This window comes from Pyricularia oryzae, chromosome 5 (genome assembly GCF_000002495.2).
Source record: "Pyricularia oryzae 70-15 chromosome 5, whole genome shotgun sequence".
In the NCBI taxonomy this organism is placed as follows: domain Eukaryota; kingdom Fungi; phylum Ascomycota; class Sordariomycetes; order Magnaporthales; family Pyriculariaceae; genus Pyricularia; species Pyricularia oryzae.
In genome coordinates this window covers 2,212,186-2,239,244 of record NC_017852.1, presented here as the reverse complement: position 1 = coordinate 2,239,244, position 27,059 = coordinate 2,212,186, and the positions used below count along the sequence as shown (strand labels likewise).

The window sequence follows — 27,059 nt, the reverse complement described above, 5'->3', positions numbered from 1 at the left end:
TCTATTCCGGTATATTGTCCTCCTTGTAAGATCGTTCCAAGAGAGCGTCCCTTGGGTGGTCGGAGAAATCCACAACACTAGCGGCTAAGACAAGTCACCAAGCCACTGGGAGTCTAGGCAGTCGATCGGCTTCGGGCCTTCCAGTGACCCCTCGCCAAACTCCCTGACACGACACGACCGTTCATTGGGCCCAGCCTGCCCCTGCTGGCCGTTCTCGACAGCGAATCGTGTGGAGGCGCCCAGACAAGTTGAGATAGGAAAGCTGGGGTAAGCTCCGCCTCTGTTTGATGATTTTGGTCGGTGTCGCTCCGCATCGACTGTGGTGGTATTGTATTGGCCCACAGAGAGCCCATTCATTCCATTTGGCACCTGCAATTCCGAACCGGCGATAAGCTGCAAAACCGATACCAGCAGAATCAGACAACTTCTTGCCGACGAACAAGGCCTCATCAGGACAGAACATTGCAGCATCTATCCAATTTCTGTCCTATTGAGTCGCCTACACCGAGGCTTTCCGACTGGCCTGCCCACCGGTCCCGAGTCCTATCTAGCCTGATAGGGCAGAGAAGTCTAGAACCAGACATCACGCGCTATCTTGTGACGCAACAGCGATCCAGATAGGCCACACCACACGTTAGAGGAACCTGGTGAATAGGCCATCCTATTGATATCCTGCGGCAAACAAAATCCACCAAAAAATATCGATTGCGACCGAAATTTTGCAAGAGTTGCTCCCTCCCGTGACTAGAGCGGCCTTGCCCGCCGCGAGAAGTCGCTGGCGGGATTTTTTTGCAGCCAGACGACCGCCGCGAAAAGTGGTTTACAATGAGATGGCAACCTTCAACTCGATGGCTCCGCCGGCCAGCGGTGAATCGCTCAGGTTGAATATGAGCACCTCGGGTCCTGAATCGCTGGGGATGGAGGTGTTTGATTCGGGCATCACATTCGACGAGTCTTTGCTGTAAGCGACACCGAATCCCTATGTCGGCATCATGGGGAAGAAGATCTGTCCAAGGCTTGGGTGTACGAGGCCTCCCGCGAGGAGGAACCATATCGAGCACGGCTACTAGATTGGGCGCTGACCTTGAAACTTCAAATTGTAGAAACAATGTTCACGGAATGTCTAGCCTCCCGTTCACGCAGCAATACGATTTCGATTCCTTCTCCGGTACATTTGAAGACCCTTTCGCATACCCTTCCAGACCCAATTTCCCCACGGCGTCGGAAGTAATATTAGGCATGAACCAGTCGGGCGGGGACCCGATGCAAAGGCGCGGAACCGAGACCGATGTAGAGGCTGGTTTTGCCGATCTAGAAGGCTCACCACAAGAGGAGGAACTCGACAACAAACTGCTGAGCTTCTCAGCACCCGTTTCTAAGGCGACGCTGGTGGACGACTCGGGCAAGCTCGTGGAGCCGGGCATGTCGGCCGAGCTCTACGGCATGTTCTTCGTGGCCGAAGACGTCTTTGGCGGGGAGCAGAACCCGGGCCGGCCGGCCGAGCTGACGTGCTACCGTCGCAACTTGTGGCAATGCTCCGGCCAGGTGACGCTCCCCCGCACGGCGCACGGCCTGCACGTCGTCACGGACCAGGGGCTGAGGGCAAAGGTGCTCGAGCTCGCCGTTGGCATCACGGCGGCCGAGTCCATTGAGGGCAAGCCCACCGAGATCATCTCGATACCGTGGAAGAGCGCAAACTCAGGGGTGTCAGGCGGCGATGATCACCAAAAGGGCGCCTCGGCCCCGCCGAACATATCGCTCGACCCGCTCGGCAGCGGTCAGGAGCTCGATGGGAATCGCATTTCTATCCCGGTGTCCTGGAAACGGCTACAGTTCAAACATGCGACGGCCAACAACGGCAGGCGGAAGGGTCTACAACAGCACTACCTCGTCCACATTTCCTTGTTGGGCAAGCTCGGCCCTGCTCAGCATCAGCACAATGGCGGCGGGGACCAGGGTCTCGGCGCCATACCTGCGTCGTCACTGATTGCGTCCGGTGATGGGTTCGTCAAGATTACCGAGATCCGGTCCGGACCCGTAATTGTACGCGGTCGCAGTCCCCGTAACTTTGACAGCAGGAAAGATGTGGCGCTTAGCGGTGAGAAGAAGGCTGGCTCGAGGAGCATGTCGAACGATTTGGGGGCCGAGGTCGCTACGCCGGTGAGCACGACTATGAAGGTTGAGCAGGGCACGCCGGAACTATCTCAGACTTTGCTCAGGATGAACTCGGCCGGTAGCATACAGGTAAGCTTGCATTCTTTTCATGACTGAGGTGCTGCGGTTCTTGACGCGATTTACATTCTTCTCTCGATACTAACATGTGCATTGTTCTCGACGTATCCAGCAGCCGAGCGACTGGGCGTATGCAGGCAAAGGCTCCTCCTCCAACCACCATAACAAACAACACCCGGCAAAGAAGCTGGCTCTCTCCCCGGTACCGGGGCGGCCACCAGTGCCATCTTGGGGCTCAAGCGAGTCCATGAGGCAACAACCTCCTACGCCGACCAGGGGGACCATGGCGTCATCATCATCCATGCGTCGTCCCTCGGCCGCATCCACCATGCCCATCAACCTGTCCTTGTCGGAAGACGAGAGGAGCCCGCCCAACAGGTCAAACTCCGAGGTGCTCTCCAGCCCGCAATTTGGCAAGTCGAGACCCGCAACCAGGGCAGACTCGGGAGGGAGCCCGCTGGAGGACGAGGATATGCTCTATGAGTATTTCCCATTGAGCGTTGATGATTGGTTAGTTTTCCTTGCCCCCTTTCGTCTCCTTCACGATTCACATGCCATTCCAGCGCCAAGAAGCTATCCGTACTATTACTAACTCATACATCTCGGTGTAGGGCGCCACCGGTCGATGCGATTTACCGACCTCATGTTGTACACCATACGAGTGCGCCGGCCGAGGTCAAGGCTCAACAAGGCCGCATGCGGGCGAAGCGATATTTTGCGGCTGATTAATTAAGGCGAAAAAGAAATATCATTCATCGCGTTTCTGTTGGTTGTTTTTTTGACACTAGTTTTTACCCGGTGTGTTTTAGTGCATTCCTCCTGTCGCTTAGTTAAACGGCTTATGATACCACTATTTTCTTTGCTTCTGGCCTTGATCACAAGGTCACCTGGGTTTTCTACTTTTGCAGCTACGTGTCAGATTTCAGGGTTGAAGGATGCTGAAGAACATGTCTGAGAGCAGCCATACGATTTGTCTCGTCAAGCAAGACAAGGTGTGCAAAATGAATCCATTTAATAAATAAATAATAATACGCTCATGTTAAAATAAAATAAAAAAGTACTTGCTCGGTTCGTAATTGGGAATCAATTAGCCTTGCCTCTTTCAAGACACGCCAGCGCCACAGCAGCCCCGAGGAGCGAGCTCTCCTTTGCGGGGACGAGCTCGATTAGCGCCTCTTCACGGGACAAACCTCCTCCCTGGGAGAGCTGCTCCTGTGACCTTTTGAATAGCGCGTCAATGTATATCTGGCAATTAGTTCGATAGCCGGGGTATTGCTCAATAACAGATCCGTTGAAGCCAACCACGACGCGACCGAGATCCAGCTCGGCTCTAGTCTCCTGTGCGAATGGCATATCAGTAGACTTTACAGTCTCCTGTGGTTCGAGGTACTCGTTTTCGGTTTCTCTCTTGAGCTCCCAGAGTCCGTACAGAGCCGCCGCGACCAGGGCGGCAGAACGGCGGGTGACAAGTTTGGATATGGTACGTAGGGCCAATATGTCCGAGACGATGGGTTTTTGTGACGAGGGATGGCGGGATGTGAATGCAGCCAGGGCGTTTTCGAGATTGACACTGTCGTCGCTATCGTGAATATTGTTAGCATGGTTACAGCGAGTGGAAGCGTGGGAGGCAGATCTCACCTCTCCAGGATGGACAATGTCTCGGTTTCCAAAGTATAAGGGCCCACCAAACTCGGCGGTACAACACCGCCAAACAGGCCAGTTGTCTCTATAGCATCAATCATGATGAGCCGAGCAAGCTCGCCAATGTAGAGCCCGGCAACAAAGTGCTCAAGGGGTTGAAATTCAGGCTTGGGATGCGCTGCCTTTAGCTGCTCGTCCCATCGGGTCATCGGCAGGAATCCCTGACCAAACATGCCCATTTCTGTATTGACAATGACGTGGCTTGCTTTTTCGAACCAGCTGGCCGGTCGAACCCCGAATTTGGGTCGTTCAATAGTGGTAACTGGCATATACGCCGCGATGTTGAACCCTGTTCCAAGAATGAGTCCAAAGCGGGTTGATGGACGGCGGTAAGACTCGGAGAGAAGCGCGGCAGAGGAGTCGTTGATTATGGCTGCAACTTCCACATGGAGATTGTGGCCACTGCATGCCTGTTTAACTATTTCGCCGAGGTCTTGACCAAGCAGTCCGTCGGCGGCAAGGAATCCCTTGCCCATATTTTGCAACAAGCCTCCCTTCAGTGATGTTTGTCTGCGAAGTAGTGGTTAGCCATCAAGTTAAAAAAGTGTTGAAGGTTGCGTGTAAAGGCAATAGCCCCTGCGAATGGGTACTGCCTAGCACTCGGATATAGGGAGGCAAACTTACTCGATGGGAAAGCTCCATGCCAGTCCCATTGGGATCGGGGCCTGCGGACTGCCGTTGAACTCTTCCTTGTTATTTTGACCACCCTCTGACGCCGATTTGAGTGTTTCGAGGATCCTTGCCGCCATCCAGTCGAAAAAGGCCCTCCCAACAAGCGCTTTGACGCCGACATCTATGCGAAAGTTGTCGATTCTCACAATTCGACTGCAACCATCATAGCCACCCTCCTCCAACCCCTTGAGCTCAACCAAAGCCACGCGGAGGGTTGAGCCGCCGACATCCACAGACAGGTAGCGGCCTTGCTCCGAACCATTAGGTAGCTGATAGTTGTATGAGGGCAGCATGCAAGCCCGGTTGGACCATAGTCGTTGGCGAAACTGCTTCTTGAGGTTACCAGAGAAGCCGAGCAGAGCCGCAGGCTCTATTGGCTGCGAGAGGAGATGCTCAACCTCGAGGAGGAAGTCCTCAAGGAGCCTAGGCGAAGACGAGCCATCGTTCGACTCCTGGCACTCTTTAATGACGTTGGGGCTGATCCAAAAGGCCAGCAGGGCCCGGATGAAGGACTTGCCCCTGGTGAGGGACTTGAAAGCCGCGATTATTATGTCGCGTAGGGATGTCATGGCAGAAATGAGCGGCTGCATGACACCGGGAGACCGTGAAGATGAGAGGGCGCGGCCGTATTTATCGGGAAATGGTTGCGGTCCGTATGTACCATATCCACCCACACCAAGGGGTCCAGTCTTCGGATCGATCGACCCGCCGACGGCGAGCGTGGATGGAGTGTTTTTTTCCTCCCTCTGTTGTCTTGTCACTCAAATACGAGGTGCATAAGACCTATAGTTGGAAACACCCCCGGTAATGTGAACCGTCAACAACTAAGACAAAGGACTTTTTTTAAAGCATACAGGGGGGGATGTTAATACCTTTTTAAAAGTATGAGCTACAGATTGAGAGGCACAGCTACCCAAGCCAAGGCGGAGGAGAAGCAGTTAATGGACCGCAAATGGCCGACTTTTTTTTGCAGCCGTAAAATCAAATGCGTGAGCAAGAGACAACGAATGACAATGCGTACTACGGAAGCGCCCTGGCGGCTGCAAGGCGCGCGGGAGCGATGGAACCTAACCAACTACAAAAACCAGGTACGTACTTTTTAGTCTGCTGCGACAATAAGCGGTGAAATGGCGTGGATTAATCCCGGTATGGTTGCTATTGATATTGGATTGTTGCTGCGTTGGTTCGTAATGGAGTTTGGCTTCTAGACCTATGGATCAGCGAACCCAATCAGATGAACCAGTAACTTGGTACGAAGTAGGCAAGGAGGTGCTGAATGGTGATTTTGAATTGGTTTGGCTGGTGGGAGAAAACAAATATAATCGGAATGCTGTCCTAGACAGTTCCGACCAGTGGCTGCTAGTATCAAGCACGGGATGCGATTTCTTTAACTCGGCAAGAATGTCATTCTTGACCTCAGCTGCCTTCTTTAACACGCGAATCTCCTGCCTAGCTTGGACAGGTGCCTACATCTAGGTAGACATGGCGAAATTGGCACGTGAGCAATGAAGCCTAGTCTAGTCCTGTTACATTGAGTGCCTACCTACCTATACATAAACTACCAGTACTGTACTGGTACTGGGAACTGGAACCCTCACAACCACCGGTCAGCGCCGTGGGAGGACACGACGCTCAGCTTCAGCTTGGCCCTGCGGGGGAAGACACCAGTGGCCAGATTGCAAGTCTGGCGGCTAGGACTAGATTGGGAATATCGCCATCCCGAGCCTCACGGTTTGCGAAAGTCGTTCAGGCCAAAGGCGTCAAGCGCGGGTCCAGCCACAAGTCGAGCTGACGTGTTGAAACACCACACCAGCAGAGATGAAGACCAGCGGCGGGGTTGTGACTTGGTTCAATTGCAAAGGCTTGCTCTGCTGGATAGCGCAGCCTAGTGGGGAAGTGATCAACTGTCTGCCAAGATTCGGGGGCTGAACACACGATAACGAAGGACCCGAATGTGTGTTTTTTTTTTTCGTTTGGTAGGTAGCAGTCAAGCAAAAGGTCTGGCAGGTAATGTGACAGACAGCTGGAAGTACAATTTGCAAAGGTCCGTAGGTAACGTTGCCTGTCCTCGATTACGACTTGACAGAGTGGTACAGTAGCCCAGTGACATCGCTGGACCCTGCACTGAGCTTATCGCCTTTGTAGAACCCCACATTCTGGATTTGGTGAGTGTTTGGTGGGGCCCTGGAACAAAAACCCCACCACACTGTGGAGTAATAGTGGACCAATCGCCGTAGAATCGGGGTTTTTGGGTACCATCGCTTAGGTACTGCAACAGCAGGCGCAAAGTCGAATTTGCATCATCATCGCCGTTACGCAGATTCGACGCGATGCTATCTACCCGGCTGACGACAGAAAGTCAAAACTCGCCAAGGATACCTACCGCAACCCGGACTTTACCAACTGCCTACGACAGACACCGGACTCTGGCCTTTGATGGGTTCTTTGATGGGTCTTTTTGATGGGTTAAGTGTTCTTCGCATCAAATGCATCAAGTGCAGTGCAGTTCCTGCGCGTCCCTCGTATCTGACATTAATATGTCTTCTGTTCCATCTTTCCCTGGACATCTCCAACAGCACCATCCGCTGCTCAGAACATGCTTTGCACGCTCATTCATGGCCCTTGCATCTACCCACGGGATAAGGGGGAGATCCCGACTGGCCGCGTTCCTACATCAGACGATACCCAGGCCCAGTTGGCTATACGCTTACGATGTGGGCTCATGGTGCTGCTGAATCCGATTCCTCTTCGGTTAGCCTTTGCACTGTGGAGGTTGTGGATTTGGTTGCCACTCGCCAACTACCGCACTGCACACCTTCATCCCAAGTGGATAGTCGCCATACCACAATATAACGTTTCATCACCTTGCACCAGCCGGCTCCCATATCCCGCTAGTTTTGTGCTCATGTCACCAGCCCTTCCAGATGCAGCTGTCTGCCCCAACGTCACTCAGTGCCCCAGATAGACGTACGCTAGCCATGGACCTGGATTTGCGTCAAGCCTGGGACTTGATTCAGACGTTGATGGAAGTGGATGAGGACCACCACCCTTTGACTCTGAGTAGCAACCTCCGTTCTCGCTATGACGCTTGAATTATAGGCCAAGAATGCAAGAGTTATTCCGGGGTAAGCGCCGATGATCCTGTCCAAAAATGTGAGCGCGTGAAGCCGAGTCGAGCCCCTACTGGTCATATTGCACGGGGCGTCAAGTTACTCCGGGGATAAGCATATTTGTTCGAGCCCGGAGCTTGTCGTACGTCAGTTCAGGCCCATAATCGCTGGCAACATCCAAGCTAGCTCTCTTCAGCCGACGTTTCCGATAACAACCTTTGAGTTTGTGACCCAACAGTCCGTACCCGCAAGTATTCCCTGCACTTGACCACGGCGAGGTTCGTCTAGAAAGTTCTTGCCTGGGCCACCCACAGGTGCTACCCACAGCTTGTCTGTTCACACAAGAACACCTGGAAATAAACCCAGCACCTCAACTTGATACGATACACCTGTGCTAGAATAGATACAACGCACACAAGCCATACATACGCGCCTCTATATCGTACTATCTTAGAGCAAAGGTTCCTCTTCGTCCCAACACCTCGTCTCTATTTTACACCTTTATCTATATTTTCCTTCGTTCCTTGATTCCCACACAGGCAAAATGAGGCTCATCATCAGAGATGACGACGAGCAAGCCAGCCGTTATGTGGCAAACTACATCGTTGAACGGATCAACCACTTCCAACCCACAGCAGCACACCCGTTTGTGCTCGGCCTCCCGACAGGGTCCAGTCCGTTGGGTATCTACAGAATACTAGTGGAGAAGTACAAAGCCGGGGAGGTGAGTGCCGGTGCTTCAGTGGCTCCTTTCCCGTGACCAAGAGGTCGTATCCATTCTAACCTCAAAACCAGATCTCATTCGAAAATGTCGTCACGTTCAACATGGATGAGTACATCGGGATCCCTCGGGACCACCCCGAGAGCTACCACTCCTTCATGTGGAAGCATTTCTTTTCACACGTTAACGTCAACCCGGCCAACGTCCACATCTTGGACGGCAATGCGCCAAACCTCGAGGCCGAGTGCGTTGCCTACGAGGAGTCCATCCGCCGAGCTGGCGGCATCGACCTCTTCCTGGCCGGCATCGGCGAGGATGGCCACATCGCCTTCAACGAGCCGGGCTCCTCGCTAGCGTCTCGCACGCGGGTCAAGACGCTTGCGTACGACACCATCCTGGCCAACTCGCGCTTCTTCGGCAACGACATGGAAAAGGTCCCCAAGATGGCCTTGACCGTGGGCGTGCAGACAGTGCTCGAGGCTCGCGAGGTGGTCGTCATAATCCTGGGCGCACGCAAGGCCTTGGCGCTGCAGAGGTGCCTCGAGCAGGGGGTCAACCACATGTGGACTCTGTCGAGCCTGCAGCTGCACCCTCACCCAATGATAGTGTGCGACGAGGATGCTACCCTGGAACTGCAGGTAAAAACAGTCAAGGTATGTATCATCTGCTTCTCCTCGCCGGCCCGTTGATCTTCGGATACATCCGCTACGGGCAAAAAGTGGCGCTTACTGACCCTCGCCCGACCAATAAAACAGTACTTCAAGAGCATCGAGCAGGTGGCAAAGACGCAAGGGTTCGAACAGATACTCCCCTCCAAGATGCGCACAGGCACCGTCCCCATCGCACCCCGTGTCGTTTTGGACGAGGAGGTGCAGGCACCGACCGTGCACGCACCAAAGCCCGTGACCTCGTCACTCCTGCACGCGCTGACGCCTGCTGCCGAGTATCCCGTGCGGTCCGTCTCGCCGGACCTGGTTCCTGACCGCATGGGTTCCCGCATCCCGGGCGACTCGGAAGCCGCTTTCCACAGGCGGTTGACGCCCAACCCGGAACAGCAGGATCTTCATAAGCAAAAGTTGAGTCACGCGTTTGTCTCGACCCAGCTTGTGGCTTGATTGGGGGGAAGCTGCTGCCTAGGTATTATTCTGGCATTTGTTGGTGCGTTTGAGTATGCGATCACAGGTATACAAAAAGACCATCATCATTGTCAAGGTGAAAACGAGGGATGTTGTCAGATTGTCTGTACATTAATTAGGCAAGTTTGATCACTGCGTGTCTGTGGTTTTATACCGAGATCAGCACTAGCAAAGTCCAAACATGTAGTCAGGCCTAGATAGCAGTGTCATGTACAAACTAGACTGTATATAATCATTAGCGTGACGCAAGCTTACTTGAAAACCACAAACAAAAGGCCGATATGTTGTGATGTTACGTCCCAGCAAGCACCCAAAAAGCAGCTCCAGCCAACGTCTATAAAGAGTCCTGACAGCTCCAGCCTAAGCATAGAGGTTTCATTGCCCAGACTACAAGCAAAAACAAAATACGAATCCATCTAACAGGTGTTAGATGGACAATTTCAATGACAAGAGTGGGATTCGAACCCACGCCTCTTACGAGACTAGCAAGATCAAGTCGCAGTCCGAAGACTGTCTCCTGAAGCTAGCGCCTTAGACCAACTCGGCCATCTTGCCGCTGAGGTCTGGCAACTTTTGTAACATTATATTGCTCCATCGGAGAGGGGCGTGATTAGGGCTTCTTTTTTCTCAAAACGTTGAGTAATTGTTTTGATATAGGACCCGCCTCTTTGGTTAGGGTCCCTTAAAATGCTGCAAAAGCGGGGCATTGGAGTGGGCTGGCCCACCTGCGTGTGGGTTCTTGCAAATTTGTTAGGCCTCGACCCTCTGAAGCATGATACTTCAGCTTTGTGCGAGAACAGACCAACAGCTTTCCGGCATGTCTTTGGTCTTTCACCAATGTAACGACTGTTTCTTGACAGCGATGCTGCCGAAGCGATGATAGAAACCATACCGAGAGTCTGGGTCAACTACTGTGGGCTCGGCGCAGTTGGCCAGAGTCGGACATCATGTCCTTCCGACTGGGTGTACCAGGCCCTACTGGTGGGCAGGCTTCACTTCTGGTTCTTGTCAGGAACAGGAACAAGGAGACAGGAGGCCCACGTCCACCATGTCCTTCACTATATATAACCATCATGGGTTTACTCTGGCGCTTATATTCTCTTGTATACTACTAGGTTTTGATGGGCTTATATCACCTCCAAAGCCTACAGAGAAGTGGCACGATGCCTCTTCACCTTCGGGTAAAATCTCTCGGCAACCCCGATTTTGTTTCTATATATAATCTCTGCCACTGTTGATAGGCCTTCTGGTCGGTCCGCGGGCCGTCCCATGCCTGGGTTGTCTGAGCTCTTGCCTCGCAGGCAAGCAGACTCTCGTTGGTCGTCGCGGCGCTTGCTACGACTCCGATCCGCCGTCTGGCCGCTGCGCCAAGTGCAAGCAAGGCCATTCATGCAAGCCCATGTAAGACATCCTCAAGAGCCACAGAAATCTCCAGGTCCCTGTCCCTGTTCCTGTACCGGGTATCTTTTGCCGCAGTTGAACCGCTTCAGGCGACACTCGAGCACGGCATATGGTGATGATGTACGAGTGTCGGGAATGACCCCAATGGACGAATGTATTGCGAAAGCAAAGACGGTCATCAACGATGCGGCTTCCCAGTCACTGGAGGCAGACCATTGTCCTGAAGTCTCTGGTCAACATGATCCAAAGAAGACGGAAGATGGAGACCCCTTTTCGTGCTTTGCGGCGACACATTCTGCTACGCTGCCAGCAAGATGATACTTGTGGCTGAAGAGCCCAAGCTCAAAGGAAGTAAGGGTCGACCGCACCCATCACCCCGAGAATCATGATGCGCGTGAGGCATTCAAGGATTTTGACCTAGGGTCGACTTGACCTCAGTGCAATTGGAGCATCCAATGTGGCAGTGTCATGCCCTGTTGCGATTCACCTCTCAGTACGGGGGCATACGCAAACCACAATGGTTACTATGTTGGCCCCAGCCAACATCAACACCATCAGGGACGCGGCGCCACTCATGGAGTGAGAGGTTCTGAAGTCGGACGTATTCCTGACCTCCATGTCAGTAGCATCGAGTGGAATAAACCTTTACCTGCAATGCCACCATGGCATACAACTGCAAGAATGGTGGGACTAAGTTCATGCGCTCCACACGGTCTGCTATATATAGAAGCGTGCAGAAGACAGCCACAGTTCTAGTCTATGCCCGGGTCACGGTCAGAGGTTACTGAGCGTTGAGATGGGCATTGGCTCTCTTATTCAACTTGGGGCGCTGCGATCCGGGGAGACGGCGCCGCGGTAGTAGACAACCTTACGTCTGTTTCAACGTTGCGCACGCCAAACAGGTCTATGCGAGCTGGTGGTCAAGCTCACATGCCCTGCGTGGCGTATTGGCCTTGATTGTACCAGGACGCGGTGATCAACGACGTCTGCAAGACGCAGCTCCCCAAGTACACGGCCGAGCCACCGTCGCCATCGTGTGGCTGGAAAATAGCCCGTTCTGTACTGAAGCAGAGTCTCGCCGGCATGTTGCCCACAGATCCAATTCTTACAGTGGTTCGGCCTAATTGATATATATACATGTCCCACTGAAAATGAAATCTGTGGCCCTTTTCCATCAAAGGTGGCCCCATAGTACGAGGGACAGTGAGGCACAGTCTGCCCATGACCGGCTCCATGCACCATATCGAGGGCTCATGATCAAAGTCTGTAACATTACAGAGACTGTCGCAAAGGAGATCGAGCAGGAGCGTTACCCTCCAACTCCAGTGGCATCGCAGCTCACTGCTACATCAGTGGAAGAGATGCCAATATCCTCGCATTTATTTTCCATCGTCGCAGGGGGCAAGAAGCAGCTCTTCCAACCCCCGCAGGCCCGAGTGTGGTATATATATATGGCCAAAGGGAAGCTGGAAAAGTCGAGTGCATCATTTTTTTGCAGTCAGCTTGCCCAGAGACACGGAACTGGAGCATACTCGTATAACCGCTCGCGATCTATGCCGAGGCTGGGAAAATTTTGGTTGCCTAGAACATGGAAGCCCACGGCTGGAGAAGTAGAGTATCGTCGGCCGGATTATAACTACTCTGGTGAGCTGCTAGAGGCGGGAATTAGTGTATTCACTGCCGAACTGAATCGTCCGAGGTTCGGCACGCAGTACCCAGCACGCTTTGGCTCGAGAAGAACAATCTTCACACCGGTTACGCCCGCCACTACACCCCAAGTATCAGCGCCGTTACGGAAATTGACGCATTCTGTATATAATACACGGCTCTATCGGCATCTCATGCACAAACCGGCTCACGCCCACCTCGGCACAGCTTTATTGTTAACATGGAACAACCGGATCGACTTGAACACCTGCGTCTAGTCCTTCCAAATGAGCCAGAAATTAAAGGATACGCAAAACATGAGCACGGCTGGACATTTTTGATCTCTTCTTTACCCCAGGAATGTATAAGTTCGCCTTTTTCCACCTTTTTAAAGCGATTTGCAATGTCTTGTCCATGCTCAATTACCGGCCATCACTACGACGATGGCCAAGTGGGCTCGCTTGTAAACATATTACGCGAGGAGAACCTGACAGTCGACTCTCTTGCAATCCAATAACGATCAACCAATCTCAGAAGTATAATGCTTTGCTTTTGGAAAGCATGGTGATGGCAGAATGGCCACCCCTCCCGAGATGTTGAGAGCTACGACCGAAGACCAGATCAACGAGCAAGAGCACCAAGTCAAAGACGACTCTGCCGCGAAAGAAAATGACCGGCATTTGTTCCAGGATCATGTGTGTATTTGAGCATGCCGCCCAAATGGTAGTATCCACACGACTTTACTCATAGCCCAAGCACTTGCTATATCAGTGAAAGAGAGAACCTTTGATATGCCAGTCCAAAAAAAGACGAACACTGTAGACGGCATTTCCGGATTTTTGGGCAAAGAAGTTCATAAGCGGTTAAGCCAGGGAATCCTGAATTAACTGTCATTCAACATGCAAAGTTAAAGAAAGCGAAGAGAAAGAGGGAAAAAAAAAAAAAAAAAAAAAAAAAAGCGAGCGATTCAGCCACGCAGATGCCCGAAAGTCCCTGGTCCTGAAAAAAGCCCACCACTGAGCTTGTACCATGACTTACAAGAGAAGGGTGGTCCTTGGTCGTATTAGGCAACGGGGCGCCAATTAGACTGGACGTTCAACATGATCACCAAAATATGTACTTCGGTTGCCCAAAATAACTACTTATACGGAATTTTAGCACTCCTTATTGGTGTTTTTCTGTATGCTACAGCTGTTGCATTCTATCATGCTGGTATAAATACGCCCGTTTCCTCTGCTTTAGCATTAATTATTCCCTACACAATTATGGTTAACCTTTGGGTCATCACATAAAGCCACTCCTTCCTTTTTATTTGTCTTTTTCTTCAGTGCTTTGCTTCATAATTATAAATATTGTCATAATCCGCTTCACTAGGTACCCATTTTAATCCGCCATAAAACCAGCAAAATGCAGCTCAAAGCAGCCTACGTCTTGTTTACCTTGGCGCATTTCGCCATAGCCGCGCCTACCACGGACTCGACGAGCGGACTCTCTCCCGTCAATTCGCCTCGAGGCTCACCCGGAGGCTCACCCGGAGGCTCGCCCCAGGGCCACGAGACCATTCGAACAAACGCCGGTGCCTCCCCCGAGCCGTCTGTGGATACGTACTGGAGACTTGGAGCCTTTCGACCAGCCGACGTCCCAGATGCCACTGGGGCCCCGAGAGGTAGGCGCAACACAATATTTCCCCTCCGATACGGAACAAAAGTGCTGCTATATACCACGATTCGAGAGACTCAACGACTAATTACGCTCTCTGCTTCCTCACAGGTTATGGACAGCAGGCAAAGGAGCTCGCATGTAACGCGCTCGACACTTGCATCGAGGCAGGCTTTGGTTCCATTGTATTGGTGGGTGCCCTGGGTCAGAATTGCGCACGAAGATATAGGCAAAACCAGGCAAAGGACAGGAAAGCACTGGGAATATCAGATGGTAAGAATGACTTGATTTCCCCAGCCGGAACAAAATATTGCAGAAAAGAAAAAAAGGGAAGGCTAATTATCTTGTTTGCTTCCCACAGGCTATGGGCAAAAGGCAAAGGAGCTTGGGTGCAATGCGCTTGAGACTTGTTTCGAGGCGGGCGTTGGCGCCGGGCTGCTGGCGAGCGACGTGACGGAAAACTGCCTGCGGAGGTTTGGAGAGTTCCGGTACAGAAACGCCGTGGCGCAGGGAAAACCATATGGTAAGAAGAGGGAGGGGCTTGGCCTCGTGCCGACTTGCTTGATTGTTGCATGCTACGAATGCTAACCACATCTTGTTTTGTCTCTTTTTTCAGAACCCATCACTATCGAGCTGGCCGAAGACGGACTCCCCATGAAGGCTATCCAGTGTTGTAGCAAGGGAGCCAAGGCGACCATGGACGCTGCCTGCAGATGTTGGGTGAATCACAGCCAGGGGTTTCAGGATATGGTCAAGGAGGCGGAAGAAAAGGAAAGGCAGGGACAAGAAGGCAGCAGCAGCGGGCGGGGAAATGGGCGGTTGTCAGAGTCGCCCCGGTCACCCAGGTCACCCGGGACGGCAGGATCACCCAGGAGAGGCTAAAGACGGAAGGAACTTGCATGAGGCACTGTCGTCTGGGTGGTCACTACTTGAATCATGTCAAATCGCACAACATGAACGAGCCATAAACGATCAATCTAGTCGAGAATATTTAAAATTTAGTCAAAAATCCTTACAATTTAATTCTCAACCCCTTTATTGCTAGATGCAGTCATGGACCTCGACTGCTTGCGCGCCCTCATCTCGACAAGACTCTCGGCCTGCAGCAGCGCCGCCTTCTCGACAAGGTCGGCCTGGACCATGCGCCCCAAGAGTCCGACCAGGTCTGCCGGGCTCAGGTCCTGCAGCACCCCGAAGCAGGCGGCCGCCATCTTGGTGGCCCTCACCTCGCGCAGCAGCCGGGCCGAGTCGTCGGTCAGCCGCGCCTCGACCTGCGCCCAGACGCCGTAGCGAAACGAGCAGGGCTCCGTGAGGCGCACGCAGGCGTCGCCCTTGGCCCCCACGCGGCTGTTGTTTTTGTTGCCGCGCAGCACCGGCGCGTCGTCGTCCTCGCCGTCCGCCACGCAAAAGAGCCGGCCGTTGACCCCCTGGGCCGGGCCGGGCATGTCGACGCGGCGGTCCACGACGTCAATGTACTCTGGGATCTCGCGGCTCGGCTTCCTGGACAGGCCCGTGCCGTTGCAGGTGTAGATGGGCAGGGCCACGAGGGACACCTCGTTGCACTCGACCACGACGAACCTGCGGTACTTTGAGTAGACGCGCCCGTGGTGGCGCGTGCTGGTCGTGTGCTCGGGGTCGTCGGGCCCGCCCGCCGGCGTGTGGTGCGCCGTGCTGAAGACGGTGCCGAAGCTGAAGGCGCTCTTGCGGTATTTGCGGTCGCCTCGGCGTCGGCAGAGCGACGGGCTGGTCTGGAGGTTCTCGAGGACGTCGCCAAACTTGCGGCCGGCCTTGGTTGGCTGGGTGAGGGTACCGTTCGAGTTCTGGATGCTGTTTTGCATTCGCGCTGCACTGTTGCACCTCACCCTCTCAGCCAAGCTGCCGGATTGGTCAACATTGGTCTGGTTGCGAGCTCTATAAGGACTGCCACGTCCGACCCTGCGTTCGTGGTGGTCCTTGTCAGTCGCACCCTGATTTCCATGCCCCTGAGTACGCTTACTAACCCTGTACTTGTCGTCGACGGCTGCTCTAGACAAAAGTCCACTGAAACCCGTGCGTATGTGCATACTCGGTGTGGAAGGCATTTGGTATGCTAGTCTAGTGTCGTCGAGAAATCTGCAGGGAAAATGGTGCCTGGCTGTTGGTAAGAATGATTCAATTTTGTTGTTAACGGTTGAATCTCTGATTCTGAGAAAAATAACGAGACAAATTGCGGTATTTGACCTGTCGCATTTCCATTGTCACGTAATTGGAGTTTTTGACTGGCAATTGTCCATACCTTACCTTGTACAACAAAGAAATCCGACTGGGCGATGCCTCATTATACTCGGGTCTAGGCAATAAAAAACACCAAGCAACTGTGAAAGCAAGCCTGAGACATGCCCTCCACAACGTTGTCCCTAGAACCCCAGGGTCGAGAGTGGTTCCATTGGAATCTCTTTGTTCAATAAATTCAGCGTCTCCTGAATGGAAGCTCTGGAAGAAATGAAATTTGCAGCAAGATTGCTCCCGATTGCGGAAAAAGAAGCCAAGAGAACAAAGACATGGACACAAAGGAGGTTGTTGAGCCCTCACAAAACTCGAGCAACCTGCATGTATTTACGGGCTTGGAGGCATCTAAGCCCATTTCGCATAGTGTTCCAGCAAATCCCCGTAAAAATAAAAATAAAAAAATCATCATTTTACCCCAAACATACAAACCAATACCATGGACATGAAACTCGCTCAACATCTACCGCTCTACATGAGCCCCCTCAGTACAGTCCCTCCATTCTGCACAGCTACCCAGGCCAAGCCGTATTACTGACAGGGCTATTCTCGAATACAGCATTGCAGATGATCCTGGTCTGGCTCAACAGCGTCGAGGCTGGACGTCCGCCCGCTGGGCCCGAGCGCGACGGCGCGCAAGACGAGCACGACTCTTGGGGCCGCGGCTGCTCTTCGACCCCAGGAAAGCCTCCGAGGTGCCCGGATATAGGCCCCGCGCCGACCCGGCTTCCCCCGCCGCCGGTCGTGGGCCCGCGGCGCTTTGAGCTTTCGCCGTCTCGGGCCCCTGCGATCCCGTCAAAGAATCCGGCGCGGTTTGAGAGGCGTCCCGGCCATCGATGGACGTGAATGCAGCATTACTCTTCTTGTAGTGGGATGGTCTAGTCGGCGTGGGTGCTTAATGTTCACTGTCTGCAGGTCTTGTGAAGCTTCTGCTTCATTTTTTATTTACCCTCACTTCTTTTAAATGTCGTTGATTGTTGTTGTTTTTTTTTCTTCGCCACCTGTACCGTCTTTCCTTTTGATGTGTGCCCAGACCTAAACAATCTAGCATGGTTATTGTGTTAGCAAGCGAACAAAGTCAGTGCCTGATGGTAGTAAACGAGTACGATATATGCGCTGGAGCCCACAACGCCGTCGGTCGCACCAGTGGTAGAAAATCTCTGCTTCCGATTTGTAGTTTTGGACAACAAAGCTGAAAGCCGAGCTCAGCGTGCCAATTTGCCTTGTTCATCAGCTCTGATAGCGTGGTCGGTGGATCCAGATGCCGTTGAATGGAACGAGGGAGCTTTCATAGATCCGCTTTTGGCTATCGGTTTCTAGGAGTAGCTTCACTAACAAGGTACACATAAAGATACACATAAACTGCGCTGAGAGCAGAGCGAACAAATACTCTCTTTACTATAGTAAACAAGGCAGTTAACTGAGTAATAATCTCCTATATCGATGAAGGCGAATTAGAGAGAACAAAATACACGCGGGTAAATGATTAATAATTAACAACTCAAACCCGGCCATGCCAGCCTCGGCATAAAAACATGTCCGTCTACCAACAACGGCCCAGCCACTGTTTGATCCGATTGGCCGTTAAGCAGGACAAAGACGACGTAAAAATGTCAAGGTTCCATGGATAGCTTGTTGCAAGGGTACAGATGCTAACTTTGCTTCTAGACACCGACTTGAGCTTAGCACCCCTTGACATGCTCTGCTGTGGATCTCTCGGAGGCTCTCCGCTGCATCAGCCCTCTTGGCCAGCCAAAGCACTCATGTTTTGCTTCTTGAACGTATGATGTGGATATTTCCATCGGAGCCTCTTCAACGGGACATTCCCAACATGTACCGGTAAAGTGTCCAACCGTGTTTCTTGATGTCAATTGTTTTGGTCTGCCGGTGATCCGTATCGTTGATGTGCACACCGTTGCAAATGGAACGAGACATTTCGAAAAGCATGTTTGCATGCCGTCTTGCAAGGGACAGTTATACTAGACTAGGACCAATCATATGTCATGCCCTGGCATGTGGTCGGACGAAGCGAGGTCACTAAAGAAATGCAGGCACCCGGAATAACATGCATACAAGGATGAATTCTGGAATTGTATATGGCATGGCATGACAGCTGTTTGTCAAAATGTCAAGCAGGTAAACGTAAACAAACACGGCAACGCCGACACGGTCAGTGAGCAGAGGGATTGTCTAGACCTAGTCAGTGCCTACAAGAATGCGCCGTCACTCTTCACTCGCTCCGGCAACGAGACACGGGCATTTGTCTCGGATCCAATGCTCCCTGCCGTCCTCCGGACACTCGGCTACAGCACCTCGGCTACAAAAACCGCGCGGGTCTGTTACCGAACCACCGCCACGAATGTTGCCTGGGCTAAAAAAAGGACGTTAGTATGTTTTAGGGTACCAGATGTGAAAGCTGCAATGTGGACGTTTGGTTGGCGTCATTGGCGTCGGTCGTGAACAATGGCACAAAGCGGTTACACGGGGTATCAAAGGGGGGGAATCGATCCTTGGTTCTGCTATGGGCTTCGGCGAATTTTCCAATTCCGTTTCCACATCGTTTACACGCAGCTCTTGCCCGCTTCGTATTTTTTTGGGTTTTCAGGTCCAAGTAGAAACAGACCGGACCTTTGCACACAGAAAAAAAAAACGTGATGGAAGCTAGACGAGTGATTTGCCAGACTAAAAGGGCCGCTAAGAGGAACCAGCTGCGATCTAACAAGAACCTAGAGGCAGAAAATTGGGTTCAGGTGGCTGCAAGCATTTCAGTCATGGCTGGCGGCCCCTTTCTGTTCTTGGCGGGGGAGAGACAGCAAAAGAAAGCAAAAAGAAGCAAGGAAAGCAACCAAGCCCAAAAAAGAAGTCGCAATCCTCTTGTTCAAACTCCTGCCACTCTCGGAAAGTTGACCTGCAACCGACTTGAGCAAACACCAAAATTCAAGCATCGCTCCAGAACTCAGAGTGTGCTTCCCAAAAGCCTTGCACATAACCCGGCATGGGTCCTCCTACGAACTTGGAGCTCAACGCCAAGCGGGAGGAGCACTGCATACAAGTGACCCCCGAGCGGAAATATGTCAGTGGAGCATTTGATCCCAGAAGAAGCAACAGAAGCCAGCCCGCGCACTGGTCGAAAAGAAGTGATGTGTATCAGAGTAAAAAAAAGGAAAAAAAAGGAAAAAAAAAGGAAAAAAAAACTGACTTGGTTTTGTTCTAGTACCGATATGCAGATACCTGGGTCAAGCGGAGCCTCAAGCCCTCGGAGTGGCAAAAGCACGGCGGGTACATGTTTGTGCCCAAGTTCAGCACGGAAAGAGTCCTGAACGAAGGGGCGTGCCTGGCGTTTCTGGCCGAGCACACCGAGATCCCGGTGCCGCGCATTTATGCCTGCTTCGAGGATGACGGGGCGGCATACCTCATCACGGAGTTTGTCGAGGGGACGCCGATGAGCCAGCTGCCGCCGGAGCAGCAGAAGCACGTCGTGATTGAGCTGGAGCAGCACCTGGAGACGCTGAAGCAGATTACGTCTCCGAACTGGGGCGGGCCTACAGGACATGTGAGAAAACGCCATGACAATGCTGTTGAGAAAGTGCAGCACACCAACTTGGTCATAAACTGACAACTCTTGATCACAAAAAAACAGGTCCTCCCTCCATACCGCGTCATGAGGAGATCCAAAGGCCACCCGTGGCACATGCGACCACGCGACGACGACAGCCTCGTGTTTTGCCACAACGACCTCTCGGCCAGCAACGTGCTGGTGGACCCGTACACGCTCAAGATCAACGCCATCGTCGACTGGGAGTACGCGGGCTTCTACCCGCCCGAGTTCGACAGCCCCTTTTACCTGCGCGCCGGCCCGCCCGTGGCCCTGCAGGGCGAGTACGACGACGTCGACGAGCTCTGCCGCATCATCGACTCGGAGCGCGTCTACCTCGAGAACCAGCAGCACACCGCCCCGCAGACCCCCGTCACGCCGTACGGGCCGCCGGGGGCGCGCGGGTCGGGACAGTCTGCGAACGGGGGGCAGCAGCAGCAGCAGCAGTCGGGCCCCAACGGTGGACACACGAGGGGCCAGGGACCGCCTCCGCAGGCCGGGTTCGCGCACCAAGGGAATAGTCAGAATGGCGGTGGGCACGGGGGACAGCAGCAGGGGATGGGAGGGCGGCCGTTCTTGGGTCCCGCGGGTTCCTTTACGGCGCAGCGGTCCATCAGCCCCGGGTTGCATGCGCAACGTGCCATGAGCCCGGCGATGCATGGTCAACGGGCGGTGAGTCCCGGGGTTGCGCACGCTTACAGTGGACCGAATGGACATGGCGGGCATAATGGGCCCAGTGGGCACAACGGGCACAACGGGAGTGGCCCCTATGCGCAGTAGGTGAGGTGAGGATGCGTCGAGGCAGAGTTGAAAGAGGTGTGCATACAAGCTTTAGGGCGTTGGCAAGGGGGGGCTCATTTATATCTGGAACAAAGATTGTTTTATGGCAGCTTTTCCTTTAGCAAAAGAAAAAGAAAAAGAAAAAGAAAAAGAAGAATGAATAATAACTGGATTTTGGGCTGTTCATCAGCTGCGGTACCTCACTCAGTCAAGCATTCGATCCCCGACTCTTGGATGTTCTGGTCACCAAACCCAGGCTCCCGAATCAGGGTTTCCCCCTGAAGCAGATGCAGCCCGCTCAAAGTTTCACCATCCTCTCCCACCTCCAACCTGCCGACGACTTGACCATCAGCCCCGACGACATCGGCGCCATCCTTTTCCTTGACCTCGTACAGCCGCACCTCGACCCGGTCGGCAAAGTCATAGACGGCGCCGTCCCTCACGCTCTCCTCGAAGCCCACGTCCTGTCGCAGCAACAAGACGGTCCCCGGCCGAACATACAGCGGCAGCGTCCCGAAGCGGTGCCTCTCCCTGAACCAGCCGGGGCCCAGCCTCCTCCTCCCCGTGAAGAAGCAGGTCCAGGCGCCCCGGGGCAGGTAGAACTGCACCTCGCCCGACTGGTCAAACACGGGCGCGGCGAGCAGCGACTCGCCCAGCATGAACTGGCGGTCCAGGAACCAGGCGGTGGGGTCGTCGGGGAACTCGAGCAGGGTGGCGCGCAGCGACAGCGGCAGGCCGGCGTCGACGGCGCGGGCGGCCTGGGCCAGCAGGTAGGGCATGAGGCGGTTCTTGAGGGCGGTGAAGGAGCTCAGGGTGGCGGAGCAGCCGTCGGGCGCGCGGTCGTCGTGGTCGATCAGCCAGGGCACGCGGTACGAGGCGGAGCCGTGCAGGCGGCTGTGGCTGCACAGCAGGCCAAAGGCGACCCAGCGCTTGTAGATCCAGGGCGGCGGGCGGCCCTCGAAGCCGCCAATGTCGACGGACCAAAAGGGGTAGGCGGCCAGGCCCAGCGACAGGCCGCCGCGCACCGACTCGGCCATGCCCTCGGCCGTGCTCTCGCAGTCGCCGCCCCAGACCAGCGGGAAGCGCTGCGTGCCCGCCGTCGCCGCCCGCGCAAACAGCACCGCCTGCCCCGGCCCGCGGCGCCGCTCCATGGCCTCGTACACGCACCGGTTGTACAGGAACGCGTAGTAGTTGTGCATGCGCCGCGGGTCGACCGACCCGTCGTGCCACTGCACGTCCTGCCAGGGGATGCGCTCGCCAAAGTCCGTCTTGATGGCGTCGACGCCCGTCTCGAGGAGCTTGTCCAGGCAGTCGGCGTACCACTTGCAGGCGTCTGGGTTTGTAAAGTCGACGAGGGCCATGCCTGGGTTACAAGTACAGGTACAAGGTTGTGTCAGTACTGGCTGCACAGGACAAGAGACAAACAAAAAGAGGAAAAAAAAAGAGGAAGAAAAAAAAAAAAAAGCTTACCAGCCTGCCACAGATCCCACTGCCAAACATCCACCCCATTCTTCCTCTTGAGCAGGTACCCCTTCTCCGCCGCCTCCTGGAAAATCGCCCCGTGCTCCGCAATGTACGGGTTGATCCAGCAGCAGACCTTCTTGAGCAGACCCCCCTCCTTGAACCTCGCAATCATGGCCTTTGGGTCCGGGAACTTTTCCGCATCAAACACAAAGTCGGTCCACGTAAACTCCTTCATCCAGAAGCAGTCGTAGTGGAACACATCCACCGCGATCCTCCGCTCCCTCATCCCCTCCAGGAACCCCCGCACCGTCTCCTCGTCGTAGTCGGTCGTGAAGCTCGTGCTCAGCCACAGCCCGTAGCTCCACGCCGGCACGCCCGCCCCCTTGCCGGCCAGCACCGCATACTTCTGCAGCACGTCCCGGGGCGACGGCCGTGAATCACAAACCACTTGAGGCGCTGCGCCTCGACGCTGGTCTGCACCCTGCAGCTGCGCTCGCTGCCGACCTCGAACTCGACGCGGTCGGGCGAGTCGACAAAGACGCCGTAGCCGCGCGAGCTGATCCAAAACGGCACGTTCTTGTACGCCAGCTCGCTGCTGGTGCCGCCGTCGGCGTTCCACATGACCACCTGCTGCCCGACCTTGTTGAAGGCCCCGAACCGCTCCCCGAAGCCATACACCGACTCGCCCACCGACAGCGTCGTCTGCGTGAACACGTGGTGCCGCACCCCGCGCATGTCCTCGAGCCTCGTCTGCGGCACCGTCGCCGGGTTGTATGCGATGCCGACGCTGCGGTCCAGGAGCGACGTGAGCAGCGCCTCGCTGTTGTTGTTGTTGTTGCTGTTGTTGTTGTTGCTGTTGTTGGAGTTGCCGTGGAATCTGACCTCAAACGTGTGCGGCTCCGACGACACCGTCACCGACAGCGACCCCGAGCTCAGCGTGGTGCCGGAGTCGCTCTTGCTCACCTCGCCCCTGACCGGGGGCCTGCCGTCTGGGTACAGTTCAAAGTGCGGGCCGCGCCGGGCCTCGCCGGACCAGTGCGTCGTCTCCACCGACACGACGCCGTCGAACTCGGCTTCTATGTCCTGTGTGCTGGTCAGAATTTTTGTTTTCTGCTGTATCAAGAATTCCCTGGGATACAAAAAAAAAGAAAAAAAACTCACAATCGTCAAAACCGACCGGTTCAGCGTGTCTCCTCTGCCCATGATCTTGCGCGTCGGGCAGAGGAGCCGCATCCCCTTTTCCGTCTGTCTGATCTGGTGCACCTCCTCGGCGTACTCCAACGCCATGTCGTGGCCCGACTGCCACATGCCGTCGCGGAACTTCATGTTGGCGGATTGTGTACTTGCGGCGTTTTCCTTTTTTTTTTCTTTTTTTTGTCTTTTCTCCTTTTGTTCTGTAACTGTAACTGTCAACTGTCAACTGTCAACTGTCAACTGTCAACTGTCAACTGTCAACTGTCAACTGTCAACTGTCAACTGTCAACTGTCAACTGTCAACTGTCAACTGTCAACTGTCAACTGTCAACTGTCAACTGTCAACTGTCAACTGTCAAAATATCAGTCAATACCTTTACCTCAGTAGGATTGACCTGGGCAGACTGTTGACTTTTCTGCCACTTACAGCCTCTTCGAGATTTATACTAGACCAGATGACTGGGTATACTTGGTCCGTTCACAACCATGCATATTCCCACTATACGTCGCCCAATTCCCCCAACATTTACCACTATGCATGCGCAAATCTTCTCCTCGCCCGTCGTCTTCGGCCCCCAGATTCCACCAGTCATCTCATACCCTCGCAGACCTTCTCCAAACACCCCCGCACCTTTGCAAGCCTCGCTACTGCGTATCCCGACTTTAGCCTAAGTTTGACCCCAACCCCAACACCGACAAGTGCTTCGTATACTCTGCAGCTTTAGATTTAGAACTAGAACTGGAGCAGTCACCAGCATCGAGTTCTGTTGTATGCTTGTGATCTGTATATGCAAGACGTTGTGACTATGTGCTAGCTTGTCACTGCTGTAATAAGAGATTAATAATATTACCGCCACGGGCACTTCAAAAAAAAGTCCCCTCGCCCTCGGCATCCTCAACCGATCTGAAAGCTGTCGCTCGTTCCCGTAAAGTCCCTAATGGCCCCGCCGACCAGAGCCTTCGAGTCGCCATTGTACCTGAACCTGTACGTACCCGCCTCCGCGTCCGCCTCCGTCTCCCAGGCCACGTCCACCTCCGAGTAGCCCAACAGCCAGTTGGTCCTCCTCCACGTGTACACGAGCGACCAGTCCGAGTCGTCACGCACCGTCGTCCACGTGCTGCCGTCGCTCGCCAGCTTCTCAACCGCCACGAATGTCCCCTCCAGCCGCAGGTTGTTGCGGGGGTTCGCCCCCTGGAACGTGGCCTTGACCACGGCGCCCCGGCTGAACGATCCGCTCGGCTGCGTGAGGCACTGTCCATATGACCTGCCCAGCGGCGGCGCGTCCTGGACGACACCGGTGATGAAGCTGAGCGAGTTCTTGCGGTAGTCGGGAGCCGGCGGGCCTGGCGGGGGCTGGCTCGTCGAGCCAGGAGCCAGGTAGCCCATGTTGCTGACCGTCAGGTTGACGTAGGCCTCGAGGGTGTTGGGGCCATACAGAGTGCTGGCCCCCTCGTATCGTTGCCGACCGTACTCCTCAATGGTTGTAATGTAGTGTGCATACGTGTTGGCGGGGCCGCCCAGCACCACAATCGGCTCGGCGGGCGTCAATCCCTGCTCCGTTGCTGCCTTTTTGACTGCAGCACGCCAGCGCCGACCAGCCATCGTTGTAGCTTCACCTGGCGAGACGATGATCACGAACTGTCCGACCCGCAGCATCTGGATATCCACAATGTTGGGAGACCACGCGTACGGGACGCTCAGCTCACCAACGTCGAGAAGCACAGGCTTGGGCTGTTGGCAGGCTGCCTGCTCCTTGGTCGGAGTCCTCAGCAGCCCAGACACCACACGCCAGATAGGGTTGGCACTCGGCTCTCCCGAGTCGCCTTGCGTGAAATCGAACGCACCGGGTCCGTCTGTGGTACCTGCTGCAAACGAGTAGCCGAGAGATGCTGGGCAGGCCAGGCCTTCGGTGCCATCCGACTTGGTGAACTTGAAAAACGACATGTCGTTGAAGAAGTGGAACGACTTGACACTCTTGCCGACGATAGGGGTAGAGGTCGAGTCAAAGTTGTCCTGTTTTTTTGTTCATGTTAGTATCTTTTGTGCACACACCAACCGCTCACAGCTTCTCAACTTACATAGAGAGACCTGGCACCGGCGTACTGGCGCCTTCCAATCTCGTAGCAGCTCGACACTCCCAAGTCGAGCTTGTCAAAAAGGGGGCCACGACCACGGCAGGATTGTGACTTTCCATCGGCGCACGTGCTGTCTTCCAACTTGCACTGATCACCCGATCCGTCGTCGCACCACGCCCCCAGCGTGTTGGGCGTGGTGTCACCGACGTTGGACTGGCTGAAGCCGGCGACGAAGCCCGGAGCCGCTGTGCTCTGGTCGCGCATGGCCTTCTCGAACATGACGGCAGAAACGCCCTTGTTGTCGCCCGACACGTGCGTGTTGTTCTGCAGCATGGCGGTGCCGTGCACGGGATACCAGGTGAGGACGCCAATGTTCTTGAGGTCCGACTCCCTCTGGAACCGAAGCAGAGTCATGGTCTTGTCGGTAGTCTCGTCGCCGTACTGTTGCCTCTCTTCCTCGGGATTCGCCAAGTAGGCCCACAGACTGCGCTGTGCGTTGCCATCTTGGATCTTGGTGGTCCCGACATCCAAGTAGCCCTGATATCGTTGAAGAAAAAAAAAAGTCATACAAGTTAGCCTTGCTCCATATCTACTGCGGCCCGTCCTATAGCTTACCGGAGCCAGCGACTCGTGCGCCCTCTTGATCGAAAGCACCGTGCCGTCCACAATAGCCTGTAGGCTCTCCTTGCTAAAACCAAGACTGGTGATCTGGGGCAAAAGGTAGTTGAACCAGCCGCCCGGTCCACTGTGGCTGTGCGTGCCAGTCAGTGCCACGTTGGAAGAGCCGTAGACGTCGTACTCTGAGCCCAGTGCCTTGAGGCCCTCGAGCACACCATATCGCATGGCAGTGTCACCTGCAGACGTGTCAACCACGATGTACACGAAGCGGTCGTTGGGGTTGGCGACATCGGCAACGATAAAGGACCTGGCGTAGATGCGTTGCCGCAGCCCCGTGCCGACCTGCGAGCTGTCGGCATATCCAGCAAAGTTGATCTCCACAACGGGACCCGTAATGTCAGCCTTGCCAACACCAATCAGGTACTTGTCGCCGGTAGGGACGTTGCGCGTCTTGGCCGTGAACAGAGGCCGCTCCACCTTTTCCTCCTCGACCGGCGTGTCATCGGCCTGTTGAAAGCCAAGCGCGGCCAACTGAAAGTCGCCCAGCGCAAAAATGGCAACAAACGAGAGGAGGAAGAAAGAAGCTGCTGCGAGCAGCACGAACCGGAGCCTCCGGCCTCTGGGCGGCACGGCGCCCTTCTCCAGATGCAAGTCCATTGTGTACTTTGTTGTTGCTATACCCAATGAAGCTTCGACACAGTGAGGGTGTCGTCCGTGAACCAAATCAGGACGATGAGGAAGAGTTCAGATGCGTGTGGCACGTATAGGTCGGGTATAAGGCGGGCGCG

The 27,059-nt window shown here is 54.5% G+C and overlaps 13 protein-coding genes and 1 non-coding gene across 14 annotated transcripts; 8 read left to right on the top strand and 6 right to left on the bottom strand.

Moving 5' to 3' along the window:
• Nucleotides 1–304: 304 nt before the first annotated feature.
• MGG_00622 (transcriptional regulator PacG/VIB-1) lies at nucleotides 305–3,313 on the top strand. The gene is made up of 4 exons (XM_003718354.1): nucleotides 305–961; nucleotides 1,104–2,244; nucleotides 2,345–2,742; nucleotides 2,844–3,313. The coding sequence occupies exons 1-4, from the start codon at nucleotides 831–833 to the stop codon at nucleotides 2,959–2,961; spliced, it is 1,788 nt and encodes a 595-aa protein (XP_003718402.1). The 5' UTR covers nucleotides 305–830; the 3' UTR covers nucleotides 2,962–3,313.
• On the bottom strand, nucleotides 3,215–6,683 carry MGG_00623 (hexokinase-1). Its single transcript, XM_003718352.1, has 6 exons — nucleotides 6,153–6,683; nucleotides 5,702–6,077; nucleotides 5,478–5,565; nucleotides 4,558–5,388; nucleotides 3,871–4,443; nucleotides 3,215–3,811 (listed from the first exon to the last, which is right to left on the bottom strand). The coding sequence occupies exons 4-6, from the start codon at nucleotides 5,193–5,195 to the stop codon at nucleotides 3,316–3,318; spliced, it is 1,707 nt and encodes a 568-aa protein (XP_003718400.1). The 5' UTR covers nucleotides 5,196–5,388; nucleotides 5,478–5,565; nucleotides 5,702–6,077; nucleotides 6,153–6,683; the 3' UTR covers nucleotides 3,215–3,315.
• Nucleotides 5,591–6,397, top strand: MGG_17407 (uncharacterized protein; the record flags this gene model as incomplete). The annotated part of the gene is made up of 2 exons (XM_003718353.1): nucleotides 5,591–5,693; nucleotides 6,171–6,397. 2 exons carry the CDS (start codon nucleotides 5,591–5,593, stop codon nucleotides 6,395–6,397), a joined length of 330 nt encoding a protein of 109 aa, XP_003718401.1.
• A 1,552-nt stretch (nucleotides 6,684–8,235) lies between the features above and the next one.
• On the top strand, nucleotides 8,236–9,838 carry MGG_00625 (glucosamine-6-phosphate isomerase). The gene is made up of 3 exons (XM_003718351.1): nucleotides 8,236–8,439; nucleotides 8,511–9,089; nucleotides 9,192–9,838. The coding sequence occupies exons 1-3, from the start codon at nucleotides 8,260–8,262 to the stop codon at nucleotides 9,549–9,551; spliced, it is 1,119 nt and encodes a 372-aa protein (XP_003718399.1). The 5' UTR covers nucleotides 8,236–8,259; the 3' UTR covers nucleotides 9,552–9,838.
• A 178-nt stretch (nucleotides 9,839–10,016) lies between these two features.
• MGG_20237 lies at nucleotides 10,017–10,127 on the bottom strand. The gene has a single exon. It is a non-coding gene; the product is annotated as a tRNA-Leu (tRNA).
• A 132-nt stretch (nucleotides 10,128–10,259) lies between these two features.
• MGG_17406 (uncharacterized protein) lies at nucleotides 10,260–11,291 on the top strand (the record flags this gene model as incomplete). The annotated part of the gene is made up of 3 exons (XM_003718350.1): nucleotides 10,260–10,360; nucleotides 10,433–10,573; nucleotides 10,814–11,291. 3 exons carry the CDS (start codon nucleotides 10,260–10,262, stop codon nucleotides 11,289–11,291), a joined length of 720 nt encoding a protein of 239 aa, XP_003718398.1.
• Nucleotides 11,292–11,789: 498 nt separating this feature from the next.
• On the bottom strand, nucleotides 11,790–12,058 carry MGG_17405 (uncharacterized protein; the record flags this gene model as incomplete). Its single annotated transcript, XM_003718349.1, has 2 exons — nucleotides 11,790–11,847; nucleotides 11,904–12,058. The coding sequence occupies 2 exons, from the start codon at nucleotides 12,056–12,058 to the stop codon at nucleotides 11,790–11,792; spliced, it is 213 nt and encodes a 70-aa protein (XP_003718397.1).
• A 1,137-nt stretch (nucleotides 12,059–13,195) lies between these two features.
• Nucleotides 13,196–13,487, top strand: MGG_17404 (uncharacterized protein; the record flags this gene model as incomplete). The annotated part of the gene is made up of 2 exons (XM_003718348.1): nucleotides 13,196–13,315; nucleotides 13,443–13,487. 2 exons carry the CDS (start codon nucleotides 13,196–13,198, stop codon nucleotides 13,485–13,487), a joined length of 165 nt encoding a protein of 54 aa, XP_003718396.1.
• Nucleotides 13,488–14,022: 535 nt separating this feature from the next.
• On the top strand, nucleotides 14,023–15,205 carry MGG_00627 (uncharacterized protein). Its single transcript, XM_003718347.1, has 4 exons — nucleotides 14,023–14,286; nucleotides 14,391–14,552; nucleotides 14,641–14,802; nucleotides 14,896–15,205. Exons 1-4 carry the CDS (start codon nucleotides 14,028–14,030, stop codon nucleotides 15,159–15,161), a joined length of 849 nt encoding a protein of 282 aa, XP_003718395.1. The 5' UTR covers nucleotides 14,023–14,027; the 3' UTR covers nucleotides 15,162–15,205.
• Nucleotides 15,206–15,298: 93 nt separating this feature from the next.
• On the bottom strand, nucleotides 15,299–16,360 carry MGG_00628 (uncharacterized protein; the record flags this gene model as incomplete). The annotated part of the gene is made up of 1 exon (XM_003718346.1): nucleotides 15,299–16,360. The coding sequence occupies one exon, from the start codon at nucleotides 16,358–16,360 to the stop codon at nucleotides 15,299–15,301; it is 1,062 nt and encodes a 353-aa protein (XP_003718394.1).
• Nucleotides 16,361–16,983: 623 nt separating this feature from the next.
• On the top strand, nucleotides 16,984–17,390 carry MGG_00629 (uncharacterized protein; the record flags this gene model as incomplete). Its single annotated transcript, XM_003718345.1, has 2 exons — nucleotides 16,984–17,032; nucleotides 17,104–17,390. 2 exons carry the CDS (start codon nucleotides 16,984–16,986, stop codon nucleotides 17,388–17,390), a joined length of 336 nt encoding a protein of 111 aa, XP_003718393.1.
• Nucleotides 17,391–19,539: 2,149 nt separating this feature from the next.
• MGG_11537 (uncharacterized protein) lies at nucleotides 19,540–20,919 on the top strand (the record flags this gene model as incomplete). The annotated part of the gene is made up of 3 exons (XM_003718344.1): nucleotides 19,540–19,617; nucleotides 19,759–20,097; nucleotides 20,185–20,919. 3 exons carry the CDS (start codon nucleotides 19,540–19,542, stop codon nucleotides 20,917–20,919), a joined length of 1,152 nt encoding a protein of 383 aa, XP_003718392.1.
• Nucleotides 20,920–21,119: 200 nt separating this feature from the next.
• On the bottom strand, nucleotides 21,120–23,709 carry MGG_11536 (alpha-xylosidase; the record flags this gene model as incomplete). Its single annotated transcript, XM_003718343.1, has 4 exons — nucleotides 21,120–22,282; nucleotides 22,390–22,789; nucleotides 22,825–23,466; nucleotides 23,545–23,709. 4 exons carry the CDS (start codon nucleotides 23,707–23,709, stop codon nucleotides 21,120–21,122), a joined length of 2,370 nt encoding a protein of 789 aa, XP_003718391.1.
• Nucleotides 23,710–23,998: 289 nt separating this feature from the next.
• MGG_11535 (neutral ceramidase) lies at nucleotides 23,999–26,928 on the bottom strand (the record flags this gene model as incomplete). The annotated part of the gene is made up of 3 exons (XM_003718342.1): nucleotides 23,999–25,591; nucleotides 25,657–26,190; nucleotides 26,269–26,928. The coding sequence occupies 3 exons, from the start codon at nucleotides 26,926–26,928 to the stop codon at nucleotides 24,473–24,475; spliced, it is 2,313 nt and encodes a 770-aa protein (XP_003718390.1). The 3' UTR covers nucleotides 23,999–24,472.
• Between the last annotated feature and the right edge of the window lie 131 nt (nucleotides 26,929–27,059).

What these genes read in the sequence shown, in the direction of transcription:
- MGG_00622 (XM_003718354.1), top strand. Translation starts at nt 831, where the DNA reads ATGGCAACCTTCAACTCGATGGCTCCGCCGGCCAGCGGTGAATCGCTC. An exon ending in ACATTCGACGAGTCTTTGCT is followed by an intron (nt 962 to 1,103) that starts GTAAGCGACACC and finishes TTCAAATTGTAG; the next exon opens with AAACAATGTTCACGGAATGT. An exon ending in CCATTGAGCGTTGATGATTG is followed by an intron (nt 2,743 to 2,843) that starts GTTAGTTTTCCT and finishes ATCTCGGTGTAG; the next exon opens with GGCGCCACCGGTCGATGCGA.
- MGG_00627 (XM_003718347.1), top strand. Translation starts at nt 14,028, where the DNA reads ATGCAGCTCAAAGCAGCCTACGTCTTGTTTACCTTGGCGCATTTCGCC. An exon ending in AGCACTGGGAATATCAGATG is followed by an intron (nt 14,553 to 14,640) that starts GTAAGAATGACT and finishes TGCTTCCCACAG; the next exon opens with GCTATGGGCAAAAGGCAAAG. An exon ending in GGCGCAGGGAAAACCATATG is followed by an intron (nt 14,803 to 14,895) that starts GTAAGAAGAGGG and finishes CTCTTTTTTCAG; the next exon opens with AACCCATCACTATCGAGCTG.
- MGG_00623 (XM_003718352.1), bottom strand. Translation starts at nt 5,195, where the DNA reads ATGCAGCCGCTCATTTCTGCCATGACATCCCTACGCGACATAATAATC. An exon ending in GCATGGAGCTTTCCCATCGA is followed by an intron (nt 4,444 to 4,557) that starts GTAAGTTTGCCT and finishes ACTACTTCGCAG; the next exon opens with ACAAACATCACTGAAGGGAG. An exon ending in ACATTGTCCATCCTGGAGAG is followed by an intron (nt 3,812 to 3,870) that starts GTGAGATCTGCC and finishes TATTCACGATAG; the next exon opens with CGACGACAGTGTCAATCTCG.
- MGG_00625 (XM_003718351.1), top strand. Translation starts at nt 8,260, where the DNA reads ATGAGGCTCATCATCAGAGATGACGACGAGCAAGCCAGCCGTTATGTG. An exon ending in AGAAGTACAAAGCCGGGGAG is followed by an intron (nt 8,440 to 8,510) that starts GTGAGTGCCGGT and finishes CCTCAAAACCAG; the next exon opens with ATCTCATTCGAAAATGTCGT. An exon ending in TGCAGGTAAAAACAGTCAAG is followed by an intron (nt 9,090 to 9,191) that starts GTATGTATCATC and finishes CCAATAAAACAG; the next exon opens with TACTTCAAGAGCATCGAGCA.